At 66.7% G+C, this 15,496-nt stretch overlaps 1 protein-coding gene across 4 annotated transcripts; it reads left to right on the forward strand.

Moving 5' to 3' along the window:
• The first annotated feature begins 3,107 nt into the window (after window positions 1–3,107).
• On the forward strand, window positions 3,108–12,408 carry MIDN (midnolin). Of its 4 annotated transcripts, none has more exons than XM_043590103.1 (9): window positions 3,108–3,215; window positions 4,433–5,060; window positions 6,107–6,194; window positions 6,375–6,437; window positions 8,355–8,483; window positions 8,569–8,880; window positions 9,063–9,228; window positions 9,386–9,646; window positions 10,360–12,408. In XM_043590103.1, the coding sequence occupies exons 2-9, from the start codon at window positions 4,828–4,830 to the stop codon at window positions 10,635–10,637; spliced, it is 1,530 nt and encodes a 509-aa protein (XP_043446038.1). In that variant the 5' UTR covers window positions 3,108–3,215; window positions 4,433–4,827; the 3' UTR covers window positions 10,638–12,408. The 4 variants fall into 4 exon arrangements, with proteins under 4 accessions (XP_043446038.1, XP_043446037.1, XP_043446040.1 ...); XM_043590102.1 differs by having other exon boundaries at window positions 3,109–3,215; window positions 9,060–9,228; XM_043590105.1 differs by lacking the exon at window positions 8,355–8,483 and having other exon boundaries at window positions 3,109–3,215.
• Window positions 12,409–15,496: the final 3,088 nt, after the last annotated feature.

Raw genomic sequence — 15,496 nt, forward strand, 5'->3', positions numbered from 1 at the left:
CTCGTGTATGCTGGTTTTGTCTCCTGCCTGGGCCTGTGGCTTCAGGACCTTGCCTGGCCTTTCCCGCAGTGCTCCTGTCCCCCCAGTGTGACGAGACGTTCAGTACCAGCCTCGGCCTCCAGGGTGTCGAAGCTGTGGCCCAAGAGATCCTTGAGGGTCTGGAGTAAACCGAGGAGCGGGGAGCTTACTCAGTGAAACCAGGGTGGGTGGTGGGCAGGGCGTTTGCCATCATCCCAGGAGGGTGGGTGTGGGCAAAGCTGCCGGCGGGGCCTGGGGACACAGCAGGCGGGGGCGTGGCCGCTGTTCCTGGGCTGGGCCTGGGCTGCTGGACAGCCCCCTGGGGCTCTGCCAGGTTTCAGGCTGCCCTGTGGGCTCCCCGGCCCGCCCCAGCCACGCTGGGAAGAGGCGGGCCCTGCCCGCTCCCACAGAGGCCCAGCCCTCTGCTCACCCGGCCTGTGGGTGGCCTGGGCTGGCCTTGCGCCCTCCTCCTCGGTGGTGTTGGCACCTCTGTGGCATCCGGGCCCCTGGGCTGGCCCCAGATGGGGTGGGGCAGCCGGGCGGGGGCAGCCCTGGCACCGGGCAGCTGCTCCATTCCTTCCCCTTTGCAACCGTGGGGGTGGCCCAGACGCTGGCTCCAGGTGCCCCGCGGGAGACTTTGGGGAAGGGGTCTCATTTTTCTCCCTCCTCGGCCCCGGGCCTCAGCAGGGTGGGCAAGGGGATTCCAGGGGCGTGAGTGTGCAGGAGAGTCGGGGCCTCCCCGTGTGTCATTGGCAGCCTGGAGGTGACGGGGAGGCCACCCCCAGGCGTGGTGTCAGCACAGATGGGCTCTGTGCTCGTGTGTCACCGTCCCGTGCGAGTGACTGTCCTGTGGCTGTATTGGAGGCTCCAGGTAGTGGAGCCATGCTCGTGGGGGCCTCCAGACTAGCTCGCAGCTGTGGAGGGCTCCTAGCTGGGTCCCCCTCCTCAGGCCGGTAGGCCCAAGCCGCTGGCCCCCGCTTCAGGAACCCCCAGCCTAGAGAACGCTGTGACAGCCATGGGATCACTTCTCCCTGTGCCCCCTTTTGGAGCGTTTTGGAGTCTAGGTCCTAGGGTTCCTGGCCAGGCCCTGGGAGCAATAAATAAGACCAAGGACACCGTGGGGGCTCCAGGAGGTGGTGAGAGGGTACAGCGACACCACCAAGACAGCAGCACCTTCACCAGGCCGCCAGACCGGCACCACCCACACCGGGGATCCTCCTATCCGTACTTCTCCGTGCCCTAAGAGATCTCGGCCTCTGGGACCGGGGGGGGGGGGGGTGAAAGGGTGGGCAGTCTCGGATGTAGGTAAGGCCCCTCAGCACTGTGCAGGGCCTCTGGGGGAGGTGTGAGCTTTGGAACCTTCCGGATGCCTCTGCCTGATGTGGGCCTGTGGGAACAACCTGTGTTGTCCCGGGCCTTGCCCTGGGGTGGAGTGGAGTGGGCCCTGTGACCAGGAGCCAGGGGTCCTTTCCTGGAGGTCAGGCTCCCGTAAGGGTCCGTTCTTCTCCCAGGAAGGGGGTCCCCTCGCACTTGGTGTGTGCTCACACCCAAGAACCATCTAGAGCACGAGGATGCTCTGAAGGGGAAAGGAAGTAGGAAGTGGAGGGGCTTAGTGTGTTTATTAGGTGGGACCTGTAGAGGCAGGCTGGGGCCATGGTCCCTTCCTGAGAGCAGTACCCCACCTCCAAAGTGAGTGACCTCCGGGGCCCCAATTCCAGGAGGACCACCCAGTCCCTCGGCAACCTGACGGCCTAGGTCTCCGCGCCCCGAGACCACAGCCGTGCCCGCCTGAGCCGCGGAGCCCTGACTCACTCCACCTGCAGCCCCTCCAGCGTCGAGATGCTCCAGCTTCAAGTCCGCCACTCCCTGGGCCACCCCTGCCTGGTGGGGTGCCCACCTGGCCGTCTGGCCCCTGCAAGGCCCTCGCTTGTGGCCCCACAATCCCCTCTCCGGTCTCCGGCACTGCCTCCAGCCAGAGTCCCACCTGCTGGAGCGCACACCTCAACCCCAGCCCCTCAGTGACCCCTTCCAAGGGCTGGCTCAGCCTCTCCCTATGGCCCAGCCCTGACCCTGAGGGGTGGGGTGTCCTGTGTGGGTGTGACTCGGGGGGGGGGGGGGGGGGGGCAGAGGCTGCAAGAGTTTTGGGTGGGAGCAGGATGGAGACCTGGAAAAGCACACAGCCCTGGGAGGGGTGCCCACGACTAGGGTGGGGTGGAGGTGGTCAGGCCAGATAAAGTGAGACACCAGATAAATGGACAGGGGGTAGGGCAGTAGGTCCTGAGGTCCCCCTCCTCTGGGCAGAGGTAGCAGAAGGACTGAGAAGGCCCCACACCAATCATGGTCATCCTCAAAACCGTCCCTACCCAGAGTAGCATGCTGGGGAAAACAGGGCATGACACATTTTCACCTGCTACCGTGTGGTGTCAGTTAACTGGTCTGTGAGACGGGTAGGGTGGTCCCGCCCGCCCCAACACCCCCGGGGCTCCAGAGAGTCCCGCGCGGGATTCTCCTCACTCTATAGCCAAGCTACAGAAACAGGCTCAGAAAGGTCATAGCGCGGCGGGTGGTGCCTGGCTGCACTCGGCAGGCCTGGCGCAGGTTAATCGCTCCATAAATGCCGTCTGAGGTCACCGTTAAGGGATGCAGGCGGCCAGGCAGTTGGGCAGCTGGCTGGGGCACCCCCACAACAGGCAGGTGACTCCGGCCTGTTTTCCTGGATCGTGGCCACTGACTCAGGCCCCCCTCCGCTCACGCTCCCCTACTCGGGCGCCCCCAGGCGGAAGCACCCGGCCTGGGGCGGCAGGAAAGGGGGCGGGGCGGGAGTCAGTTCGTGCACCCCGAAACCTCGTCTTGGGGACACTACTGGTCGGCTGAGCCGACTCCGACCCCAGGTTCTACAGTATTCATGGAGAGCCCCCCCGCCCCCCCCCCCATAGACGCAGCGAGGCTTCAGGGGTGGGGAGCCAGGCCCCAAGGCGCCCCAGGGCCCTGGCCTGCAGGCAGGGGCGGGGGCCCGCCTGCGTCACTGGCCGCCCGGCCCTCCGCCCCCTGCCCGCCCAAACTCCACCCCGAGGGAAGGCGGTGCGGATAAAGGCTTGGGGGCCGCCCGCTCGGTCCCAGACCTGCCCCGCCACCGCGCTCTAGTCCCGGACGTGGGTAAGCTCAGGACGGTTGGGACCTCGGACTGGCGGCGCCTGGTGAGTGCGGGGTGGGACCTCACGGGACGAGTAGGAGGGTCCCCACTTCAGGCCTTTTATTAAAGGTGTCCCACTTTTCTTTGTTCTGTGGGCAGACAGGGTTCGGGGTGTCTCTAGCCCTGGCAAGCCCCTCGGGTCGTGGGATGGGAGGGGCTCGGCGCAAGCAGCACCGCCCAGGCAGGACCTCAGCCCCCGCCCCGCCTCCCGGGCACTCTTCCTACCCCGCGAGTGACCTTGAGCAAATTGCTGTTCGGCCTGAGTTTCTTCAGTTGTGTGGCCCCAGTCTCCTTCCTTAGAGGCTACAAGCCCCTAGCGAAGCTCCCCGCTCGCCGGCAGTGCCGTCGGCCTCTTCCCGGCCCCAGGGCAGCTTCAGCGCCCCCTCCCCAGGACTCCCGGCAGCGCTCCCGGGCGGGGCCGGCAGGGGGCGCGCCGGCGCTGCTGACTCACCGCAGCCCCAAGCGGCGCGCGCGGGCGCAGCCGGGGACGCCGCGTCACGTCACGGCTCGGGCGGGCGCGACTCGGGAAGCGGGCCCGGCCCGCGGGACAGGGGTGGGACGCGAGGTGGCACCGGCGCGGGAGGGGCCCTCCCGGCACTGGCCCACGTCACCCGGGTGCAGGCCCCGCCCGCAGCCCCACTCCTCGCCGGGACCTCACGCCCCACAGGTGGGGGACGCCCGCCGTCCGAACCTCCCGAGAGCCGCCCGGCCACGAAGCGTGGGGATCGCCTCCCGCTTCCGCTCGCGGCGGCTTCCCGGACAGACACGGTGGGGGGGGGGTGTCCCCCGGCTTCCTGCCCCTCCCAGCGCAGGGACAGTGCCCGCCCCCACGCCGCGCGGCTCCGGGCCCGGACCCTGCGGGCCGTCCCCCTCCCCCGTCTCCCTCCGGCCGCCTGCCCTTTGTTGCGGGCCGTATGAATGGCCCCCGGCGCGGGCGGGTGGGGCGCGGGGGCGGGCCGGAGCGGCGCCAGTCCCGCCCCCGCCGCGCTCCCCTTGGCCGCCGGGCCGGGGGCGGAGCGAGGGGCGGGCCCGCGCGGCCACGTGGGGCAGCGCCGCGGCGGTTCCTATTGGCCCGCCCGTGCGGCCGACTGGGCGTTCGGCGCGCGACGATTGGCCGGCGCTGGGCCGGCGGAGTAAGTAGTGAATGGGAGGGGGCGGCAGCCCCGCCCCTTGGAACGTTGATACATTATAACTTTTTTTTCTTGTTACTTTCACCCCCAGATCTTCCAAGCGGCGGCGGCGGCGGCGGCGGCGGCTGTTGCTAAGGGAGGGGACGCGCGGGGAACCGCGGCCCGAGCGGCGGACGGCACCGAGCGCGGAAGCCCGAGCGGCACCCCCCTCTCCGGACCCTCCTCCGCGCCCACTGTCCTTGAAAGGAGCCGCGAGTGCAGTCCCCACCCCCGGAAGGCGCCCCGACGAGCCAACGCGACCCCGGAGCGCTGCTTGGATTTTGATTCCTGATTTCACCTTCCGCTCCTGGGACTTTCTCGAAGGGGACGCGCGCTGCCCCTAGGAACCCCGAGGACCCCGGTTCGGGGAGCCCCCCAGCACTGCCCGGAGGCGCGGCGAGGATTGGCGGCGCCCCGCAGACCCCATCCCTCCAGCGCGGGCCGGGGATGGAGCCGCAGCCCGGCGGCGCCCGGAGCTGCCGGCGCGGGGCCCCCGGCGGCGCCTGCGAACTGGGCCCGGCGGCCGAGGCGGCTCCCATGAGCCTGGCCATCCACAGCACGACGGGCACCCGCTACGAGCTGTCGGTGCCCCCGGACGAAACGGTGGAGGGGCTGCGCAAGCGGCTGTCCCAGAGGCTCAAAGTGCCCAAGGAGCGCCTGGCACTGCTCCACAAAGACACGTAGGTACCGCGCGCCGCCCCCGGGCCCGCCGCCCCCTCGGGCCCCGGCCCCCGGGCGGGAACAAAGAGCGCGCCGCACGGGGAAGGAAGGGGGCGGCCAGACGGGGGGCGGGGGCGCGCCGCGCGCTCTCGGGCGCCCTCTGCTCGGCCTTGCCTGCCTCGGCCCCCTCCCCCGCCTGGGGTCGCTGCACAAAGGCGGCTGCGAGGGCGGCCCTCCCCCCTCCCGGGAAGGCAGCAGTCCCGGGTCAGTGTGGGGGTCCCGGCTGCGGGGGAGGGAAGCGCGGCCACCTCCCTCTCTGCCTGCGTTCCGGCTGGCTTCCGCATCTGCTCGGTGCCCCCCTCCACGTCTGGCTGTGTTCTTCCCCCACTTGCGTCTCTCTACCCCCCTTTGTTCTAACCACCGAGCACTCCCGCAGCCTCCCCCTCCCCCCTGGTATTTAAATCGCCTCCAGACCGGGGAGCACTCCCCCCGCGGGCCTCCAGGGACACGCACTGTCCGTCCCCAGCGGAGGGGCCCCAGTGGGGGAGGGGCGGGTGGGGGAGGGTCTCCTTTGTCTGAGCGGCGGCGGCCTGCGCCAGGGAGAGGGAGGGAGGAGGGGGAGCCCGGCCCCGCAAAAAGACCCTAAAGGCTAAGCCCTGTGGCTCCCACAAAGAGGAGCCCCGGGTCGGTGTAGCTGAATTACTGGTTGGGGCCGACCCTGGGGTGAGGGGAGGGTGGCGGAGGGTGGCAAGGACGCACTGGCACCCGGATGATGAAAAAGTGCTTTGTTGAGGTGCAGAGGTGGTGCCCTAGTACAGAGTTGGAGCTTCTGGGAAGGAGATTTGAGCCACTTGCCTGGGGGCTCTCAGGGCCAGATGCCTGACAGACCCCCCTCCCCCCCCCCACCCCACCGGGACGTTCAGGCCCAGGGTGTGGAAGGCCGGGAAGGGACAGGGGTGGGAAGGGCTCCCCTGCGTCCCCCAGGAGCACAGCCCTCCCCCCTCGGCCTCTGCTTCCGCGTCCCTGCCTTGTCTCCTGGCCTCACCCTCTTCCTTCCTCCCCCCAGCCGGCTCAGTTCGGGGAAGCTGCAGGAGTTCGGCGTGGGGGATGGCAGCAAGCTGACGCTGGTACCCACCGTGGAGGCGGGCCTCATGGTAAATGGCTGGGGCACAGTGCCCCGGAGGCTCTGGCACAGGCGGGCAGCCCCCTCCCCTGAGAGCTCGCTTCCCAGCACACGCCCTGCCAGGGCGGCCCTGCCGGCAAGCGGCTCCCCTGCCCCGGTGCCCGGGCCCTCTGACCCAAGCGCACGCTCAAAGCGGCTTCTCTGTTTGCAGTCGCAGGCCTCAAGGCCAGAGCAGTCTGTGATGCAGGCCCTGGAGAGCTTGACTGAGACACAGGTAAGACCCTCGCCGGTCCCTCCCAGCCCCGGGCGAGGGCCTGGGGCTGTCTGTGCTCCCTGGAGACCCATGGGGAGGGAGGGGGTGCGCCGCCCAGCTTTCCTGCCCGCGTAGCCTGGTCACCCAGCTTCCTCTTCCTCCTTCCTACCCCCCCCCCCCAGCACTCACCACCTGACCTTGAGGGCCTTCTCTCCCACGGTGGCTGCCATGGGGGAGGGGGCTGGGTTTTCACAAGCCTGCCTGAGGGGGTAACCTTGGCCCACGCTCCCACACCAGGGCCTGGGTCCCCAGGCCCACACTGGGGAGCACCCCCTCCGCAGCCACTGCGGTTTCCCTGGGGTGACCTTTTTAAAATTTCTGCGGGGAGGGGGGGGCCTGGAAGGGTCAGCCTGGTGACAGTCCTTCCGCCTTCTGTGACCCCATTGTAAGGGGTGCAGAGTCACTCCTCTCTCTCCTCCCTCTGGCCTTTGTTCTCTGCCCCAAAAGGGGGAGGGGGGCACCCAGCCCCAGGGCTGCAGCCTAGACAGGATGTTAGGAAAATATTTAGTAACTGGCCAGGAGGTGAAGCGGGAGGCAGGGGCTGGCCCACACCCGGGTTCCCGGTTTTGTTGCAGCCTTTTCTTTTTTTTTTTTTAACCTCCTCCTTTCCTCATTTTTCTGGCGGCGGGTCCCTCCTCCCAGGAGGGTGACACAGGCCTCAGCCATCCGCCTGCTGCTGCCCGCCCCAGCTAGGGGGTGGGCTGGGCTGGCCGCAGGAAACCTGCTCAGCGGCTTCCCTCCTCCTGCCCTGAGGCCCTCGCCCCCTCCCCGGCATGTAGCATCCTGTCCTCAGCAGCTAGCTAGTGAGGAGGGGCCCTGGCGCTGGGTGGTCTGCCATGGGGGGGGGGGGGGCAGTGCAGAGCTGGGGTCCCGGGAGCCAGGTGGGAGCTGAGCTCCATTTCCTGAACTGAGCTCTGCTCATGGGGGGCCTGCGGTTGGCGGAGGTGGGGGGGGCCAGGGGTGTCTTTGGTTCACATCCGCCCCAGGGTGCCTGCGTCAGGAGTGGGGGGGGCCACTGGGCGGAGTGACTGAGCTCCCAGGGCTGTTTCCCCGCCTGGCACAGAGTCATGCCCTCCTGTTCGCCCTCCCCAGGGAGGAAGTTGCAGGGCGGAGGGGTGGGGGGGACTCCCCAGCTGCCCTTGGGAAGCCACCCCAGGCCCTTCCTGCAAGGGGAGTCTCTGGGGCTGGCGGGGGGGGGGGTGGGGGGGATGCCATGAAGACCAGGCTTCAGGGTGGGGGCTGCAAACTGCCCACCTCCCTCTCCTCCTCCCCACGGCCCCCAAGGTTACGCCAGCCGCTGCCAGCAGAGAGCTGGGAGGCGGTGGTTCTGAGTCATCCTGGCCTATGTCACTTCTCAGAAACCTCCACCCCCCCCCCCCACCATCCTGGCCCCTGGGGAAAGCTCGGCGCTGGCCAGGCTCCAGAGGTGGAGCCCAGTGCAGCCTGGGCTCAGACGCACCCCCCCACGCACACCACCAGATTTTGAGGGTTTGTGCTGGGGCTGTGTTGAGCTCTCAGGGGACCCAGGCCTCAGAGAACCATCAGGGCCCCCTCCGCAGCAGCTAAACCTCCCCTTCAGCCTCAGCCCCACCCAGGACAGATAAATATTTATCTTGAGAAAGCAAAGGTTAGGACGAAGAATTTGTCCAGGAATTCCCGCCCACTTGCTGCCTGGGTGGCTTAACTGGGAGGGGGTCTGAGATTGGCCCCCCTCCCATATTCACAGGCAGAGGATTGGGGGCTGGGAGGGTGGGGTTATTTGAGGACAGCGACCGCTGACTGGGCCTTGCCCCCTCTGGCCTCGGTTTCCCCTTGAAAGAACCAAACTGGCCAGGGAGGGCCAGGCCCCCCCATCTGACCCGCCTCTGTCCCCCACAGCCCCCAGTGGCGCCCGGGCCAGGCCGGGCTGGCGGAGGCGTCTTCCGGAAATACCGATTCATTTTATTTAAGCATCCGTGGCACCGACAGGGACCCCAGAGCCCAGAGAGGGGCGGCGAGAGGCCCCAGGTCACGCAGCGCGGGGGGCCGGGGCCGGGCCGGGCTGGGGGCGCAGCAGGCCGGGGCCCTGGCGCTGACGAGTCACTCTCTACAGGTCAGTGACTTCTTGTCCGGCCGCTCGCCACTGACCCTGGCGCTGCGCGTGGGTGACCACATGATGTTCGTCCAGCTGCAGCTGGCTGCCCAGCATACCCCGCTGCAACACCGCCACGTGCTGGCGGCCGCCGCTGCCGCCGCCGCCGCCGCCCGGGGGGGCCCCAGCGTGACCGCCCCTGTGTCCTCTCCCTGCCGGCCAGTGTCCAGCGCCGCCCGAGTGCCCCCGGTGTCCAGCAGCCCTGCCCCTGCGTCCCCCTCACCCGTCACAGCCGGCTCTTTCCGATCCCACTCAGCTGCCACCTGCCCCGAGGTGAGTCCTGCCCGGAAGGCTTCTCCTCGGGGCCCAGAAGGTGGCTGTCCACGGTCCCAGAGGTGTTCTCTGTACGGAGGGCCATCCCCAGACCCTGGGCCGGTGGGTGACCCTCAGACCCTGGCCCCCGAGGGCTGTCCTTGCACCCCGCAGCTTACCATGCCTCCCTCCCCGACCAGCAGATGGACTGCTCGCCCCCGGCCAGTGCTGGCAGCCTCGCGTCCACCCCCGGCGGGAGCCCCGCGTCCACCCCCGGCGGGAGCCCCGCCTCCCGCTCCCGCAAACCCGGCGCTGTCATTGAGAGCTTCGTGAACCACGCCCCAGGGGTGTTCTCAGGGACCTTCTCTGGTAGGTGTCATGGCGCGTCCCCACCCCAGAGGCCGCGGGTCTGCGTGTCTGGGCCCTCACCCTGGGGTCCCGCCATATACGAACGAGGGGCCCCCTGCCCTTCTGAGGCCGCGTGTCAGTCACTCGGACTCACCAGCAACCCCCCTGCCTCCTGCAGGCACGCTGCACCCCAACTGCCAGGATAGCAGCGGGCGGCCGCGGCGTGACATCGGCACCATCCTGCAGATCCTCAACGACCTTCTGAGTGCCACGCGGCACTACCAGGGCATGCCCCCGTCGCTGACCCAGCTACGCTGCCATGCCCAGTGCGCGCCCGCCTCGCCCGCCCCGGACCTCACCCCCAAAACTACCTCCTGTGAGAAGCTGGCGGCTGCAGCCCCCACCTCCCTGAGCCAGGCCCGCACGTGCAAGCCTCTGGGTAAGTGACCGGCTGGCCCCGCCCGCCCTTGGGCTGTTCAAGGCCCCTCTGTGGGCTGCTCAGAGCAGCTGACCCACGGGGGAGCTGGGGGAGGAGGGGGGGCACCAGCTGCTGTTCACCCTCTCTGCACGAGCCTGGAGAGAAGGGAGCATGTGTGTTGGGGGCACAAAGTGTCCTTGTCCTCTCCTGGGGGGGTACTTCCTCCCTGCTCGCGCCCCCCCCTGTCCCCCCCCCCCCCCCCCCCCGCACCTTGTCCAGATGGCAGGTGGAGCCTCTGAATGGCCGAGTCTGATGGAGGGGAGGGCGCTGGAGCTGCTCTGGGGATAGCCTGTGTCCCCCAGAGACCCAGTCATCCCCAATGAATCCTGAGACCTGTGGAACAGTGGCACTGTTCTCTGCCGGGCAGACCCCCAGCCCCCAGGTCACAAAGGGGAAACCAAGGCACCAGCCTCAGGGCTGGAGGTCCACCTAACTCGGGCACTAGTGTTGCTCCGCGTCTGCCTTGGACCTGGCCTTGCCAGCGCCCGGCTCGCGTTTAACACAGGCAGCGGACGGCTCGAGTCCACTCGGGGGGCCCCGGGGTCCGCCAGAGCCGCAAAGACCCCCCTCGGCCGGCTCCCTCTCTCCGTGCATCGTGAAAGGAGTCCGGGCTGTGTCTCCTGGCGGGGGCGGGGGCGGGGCGCTCTGGAGTCACAGTCCCTGCTTCCTTCCAGGGGACCGGCTGCGGCAGACGGAGAACCGGGCCACCCGCTGCAAGGTGGAGCGCCTACAGCTGCTGCTTCAGCAGAAGCGGCTCCGCAGGAAGGCGCGACGCGACGCCCGCGGCCCCTACCACTGGCCGCCCAGCCGCAAGGCCGGCCGCAGCGACACCAGCGGGGGAGGCGGCGGCGGCGGCCCCAGCGAGGCCTCCGGCTTGGGCCTCGACTTTGAGGACTCCGTTTGGAAGCCGGAAGTCAATCCTGACATTAAGTCAGAGTTCGTGGTGGCCTAGGACCTGCGTCCCTCGCCGGACCACCCTGGGCCGAGAGTCCCGTCCCCCCCCCCCCGCCCCCCCCCCAGAGAGGCCTGCACGCGGGAGGGCAGGCGGTCAGGGCAGCAGGAGGCCCCCCCCCCTCCCCGGCCAGCTTCCTTCTGATTTTTTGTTTTTCGTGTTTTTTTTTGTTTGTTTGTTTTTTTTCTTTTAAGTTCCATTCTTAACCGTGGTTTTCCGAACTCTCCATGGACTGGGTTCCTGCCGCCTCGGTTCAGCTCACACTTCCCCGCCTCTTCCTCCCGCCGCCGGCTCGAGCCTCGGCCGAGCTGGGCCCCTCCCCGCCCACTTCCCAAGCTCCAGATATGTAGCAGTCACTCCAGATGGTTGAGAGTGGGGACGAGGAAGCCGCCCCCGTCCCTTCAGGTTTAAGTCAAAAATGTAGACGCCTCATGATGCACTTTACAGACGGGCAGGGCCCGGGAGGGAAGGCCTGCCGTGCACACCGGCCTCCAGGGCGGCCAGCAGGCCCCACAGCGACCAGAGAGCCCTGCGCCCGCGGGGCCGTTTCTCCACATCTGTGCTTTTTTTCTCTTGGTCTCTTTTTCCAGGAAAAAAAAAAAAAAAAAAAAAAAAAAAAAAGCGCTTCAGCAGGCTGGCCACAGCCAGCCTTGGGGTTCAGGTAGGGGTGTGGGGGCCTTTCCTAGTAGGAAAGGAGAGAGAGGGAGGGGAACAGACCAGACGCCAGCCTTCGAGTCCACGCACTGTGCCCTTTCCTCCTGCCCCGCCCCCCTTTTGTTCTGAGCTTGGGGTATTTATAGACTATTAATTTTCTGAGCCAATAGTGGTTGGGAGTCTCTTGAAAACTCGGGAGAGAAATGGTTGGGGGGACAGGGGAAATAATACCCCCAGCCCTCCTTCCTGGCCCAACCTGAGGGATCTGGGCCTGTGGGCTGTGTCTGGAGGCCCTCTGGCAGCCAGGAGGGGAGGGGGTGCTGAGCTGTGAAGCCCCCAGTAGGGGTGACGCCGTGTAGCATTAACCCCCTTGGGGGGGGTTCGCTGCTGGTCTTAATTGGACCCTCCCCACTCTCATCCCCAGATTCCCCCTGGGGCAGAGGGGCAAACCCCCTACTGGGGCCATTTCAATGGGGGTGGAGTTTTTGTTCATTCACTTATTTTTACTGATAATGGAGATGATTGGGCCCTGCCCCCCTTCCCCCCCAGTCTTGTCCTTGCCCCACCTCTCTGTCCTCCAGACACCCCCACTCCCTGTCCCTCCCTTCATCCTATCTTAGGTGAACCCCCCATTATGTGTTTAAAGTTAATGGTTTCAGATGTGAACATCATGTGTTAACTGTAGCTCTGTAAACTTTTTTGTGGGGGGGTGGGTGGGGAGGGGTCAGAGGGTAGGGGTCAAGGATTTGTTTTTTGTTTGTTTTTATTTTCCAAAAAAAAAAAAAAGGAGAAAAAAGGAGTGGGTTTGTTTTTCAAGAACTGTCTTGGATACCTATTTAAATGTGTTCTGTTTTGGTTTTTTTTGTTTTGTTTTTTTAAACGATTTTTAAATAACACCTGTGCCTCCGCGGGTCTGAGGGTGGAGGTCCAGGCAGGAACCAGCCCGCCCCCCTCTGCCCTCACCAGGGCTCCCTCAAGAAAGCATTACCCACCCTTGGGGGGTCGGGCTGGGGGGGAGGGGTCCCGGCACCTTGCGTGAGTTTCCTGTATGAAAAAATTGGGAAGAAAGCCGCATACAAACACCGTGATTTCAAGTAATAAACAGAAAATGAAACCTAAGTGACTGTGCTGCCCTTTTGCAGGGGTCTGGGGAGCGGTCTTGGCCATCACAGAGGGGGCTCCCTGGTCTGATGGGTGGTCTCTATCGGAGAAAGGGCTTGGGACGATCTGGAGACCCGGTAGGATGTTAGGTTCTCCCACCACCTCAGGCCGTGGGAGCTGGAAGGGGGGGCGGGGATCCCACAGTAGTTCCCGGGTTCCCTCCGGGCCTGGAGGTGAGGGTGGGCAGGAAGTTGCCCCAGCAGTGGAGGGAGGGGCCAGCCACTTCCCAGTACCCAAGGCCGGAAGTCCTACAGGGTGTGGGCACAGGGCTGCCTGCCCACAGTGTGCCCTGGGTGGGGCCTCGGTTCCCGGCCCTGGGAAGTGGACTGGGGACTAACCCCTGGAACCGTCTCCAGGATACCTGACCCACACACCGGGCCTCGGTTTCCCCAGCCACAGACAGGAAGACTGTTCCCACTGCCGGGCCAAGCAGGAGGTACTGCCTGCGTGGGCCCCCTGACGTGAGCCCTCTCCCTCCCTCAAGGCTAATAGAGCCCCTTCCTACCTGCCAGGCCTCCAGAAGCTCTCTGGCAGAAATCAGTGATTCCCCAGGGCCCAGGGTTTGTGCTCAAGGCCTCTGGCCTGGCCTTGCCCCAGCCTGGGGTGAACTCTCACCCTTCTGTGGCCTCACCCTGGCCTCGCATTCCAGCGCTCCCCAGCCCTGACGGTCATGCCTCAAGCCTCCAGGCCTTTGTCCGGGGCCGTGCCCAGTGCAGGAACACCCCTCTGCTGGCCGCCCTTGCGTTGCAAGGGGACTTCCTCAGCTGGCATCTCCCCAAGGGCCTGGCCAGGGGCAACTCCTCTCTGGGGTCCTGCTTCCATCCATGTTGGGGCTGGGCAGACAGGACAATAATAGCATCATTTTACATGTATTTCCTCAGTTAACAAGCACTGCCACCTAACAGAACTAATTATACTCCCATTTAATAGATGAGAAAACCCCAAGCCCAGAGAGAAACATCACTTGCCCTAAGAATTGGGGGTGTTTGTTATATTGGTGACCACCCACTCCTGGGCAGATTTCTGATAGCCCAAGGCCTTGCCCTCAGCGCCCCAGCTCCAAGGACCCCAGGAGCAAGGGAAACCCCAGGACTGTCCCAGGAGCGTCCTGGAAGTATCCGGGAGGCCCTTCTGCCCCTCCCCCAGCCCAGTCTCTCTCTCTCTCTCTCTCTCTCTCTCTCTCTCTCTCTCTCTCTTTCTCTCGATCACACCCACCCACACACACACACTCTCTCTCTCTCTCACACACACACACACACACACACACACACACACGCATGCACACACACAATCAGGCAGGAAGGTACCATGCACGTTGCAGGCTGACCCTTCCAGACCTCCAAGTCAAGGGCACAAGCTCCCACAGGTAAGGAGGGCCACAGGTTGGAGGTGTGGGTGAGACAGCTCAGGTGGAAACTTCCGCCCACGCAGCCGCCCCTGGGGGTCAGGGCTGAGAGCTGTAAGCAGGTGACTCCACAGGGCTGGGTAGGGGCTGTGGAGGGAGGTGTCACCTGGGCCACCCTCTGAATCACACGCTGAATCGCAGGCTGTGTCTGCACGCTGCAGGGCGGGGGGCACTTGCCCTGCTGCCCGGGAACCCACCCCTCAGGGCGCTTCCTGGCGCCCAGCCCGGAAGTCCAAGGGTCACGGCCCTGCCCTGGGGTCCCAGGAGGACAACACCCCGGTGGGGGCTGCGGGCCACTGGCCTCTTCCCCCTACTCGGCCGCGCATCGCGCACACCTACCCAGGGGGAAGTGCCCGGCCGAAGGGAGCTGCGGTCAGAGGGGCTGCTGGCCAGGCCAGGTGAAGGAAAGGTAAACTGAGGCCCTGCGCGGGCAGATGCTGCGGAGACCTCAGGGGGCGGAGTCTACCCCGCACCGCCCCCTCCTCCCATTGAGGAAAAAGCTGAATGGGAGGGGGTGGCCCCCGGAAACCCGCAGAAATGGAATCGCGGTTTCCACGGCAACGCGCCGCGAAACGGGCCTGACGTCACGAAGGGGGGAGGGCGCCCCGCTCGCCCCCGTGCGCGCGTCCGCAGGCCCGGGCCCCGCCCACCGCGGGGGCCGCCTCACTGGCGGCCGCGTCGTTCGCTCCTGCGCACGCACCAATGACAGCGCGGCGCTCACGCCGGGAGGTGGGACTGCGCCTGGGCGGCTGAGTGCGCAAGCGCAGCGCGGAGGCGTGCGGCCTCCTCCCTGTGGTCGCGCGTCTGCAAATTTGGGGGCGGGAGGCGCGCAGCGGGTCTGACGGCTCGGCCGCGCCGGGACGGAAGAGGGGGCGTCCCGGAGGGCGCCGCACGTGGAGCCCCGCACCGGCGCGTTCGCTCGCACCCCTCCTTCCACGTCCAAGCATTGTCTGCTGTCCCCTCCTCCTCGATTCGGTGACGCGACCTCCGGATTGGGGCAGCACTGCAGCCCCCGGGCTGGGGGACGCAGGAGGGCCGGCGGGAGGAGAGCGCTTGGCCTGAGGCTTTACCAAAGGAATAGTAGGAGTTTGGCAGCGTTGGGAGGGGGAAGGGGTGCCCCTAGGTGGGAGGCACAACGTGTGCAACAAGCGGCCCGGAGGAGCGCGAGCAGGTGTGCTTGGGGGGCGGGGGGGAGCTGCGAGGTTAGTTGGGGGAGAGAAGACAAAAGGTGGGAGGAAAAGGCAGAGGCGAGGACCTGAAAGGGGTGACTCCCCGAGTCTGTCTCCTGGGGAGGAGAGGGCCCCCTCCCCAGGGAGGGGAGCAGGTGGGCGGAGCAGAGGCCAGAACATCCAGGGGGCGGCTGGATGGCTGGGCGTTCGGCCTGGGTTCACAGGAGAGGCCTGAGGAGGGACAGATGGGGCATTGTCTGCAGCTGGCCTCCGCTTCACGGGGCGCTGGCTGGCAGGGGGCTGCAGGGAGCTAGGCGTTCGGAGGAAGGGAGCAAGTTTCGCTGTGACCAGGAGTCCTCTCAGAGAAGGCAGCGGCCAGTGGGGACAGCAGCGGGCTCTGCCCGCTGGGGAGGATGCACGCCGAAACCTTCGGTCCGAGGCCAGCCCCAGGCTGCGCGGGCCCAGCACCG

Source organism: Prionailurus bengalensis, chromosome A2 (genome assembly GCF_016509475.1).
Source record: "Prionailurus bengalensis isolate Pbe53 chromosome A2, Fcat_Pben_1.1_paternal_pri, whole genome shotgun sequence".
Lineage (NCBI taxonomy): Eukaryota > Metazoa > Chordata > Mammalia > Carnivora > Felidae > Prionailurus > Prionailurus bengalensis.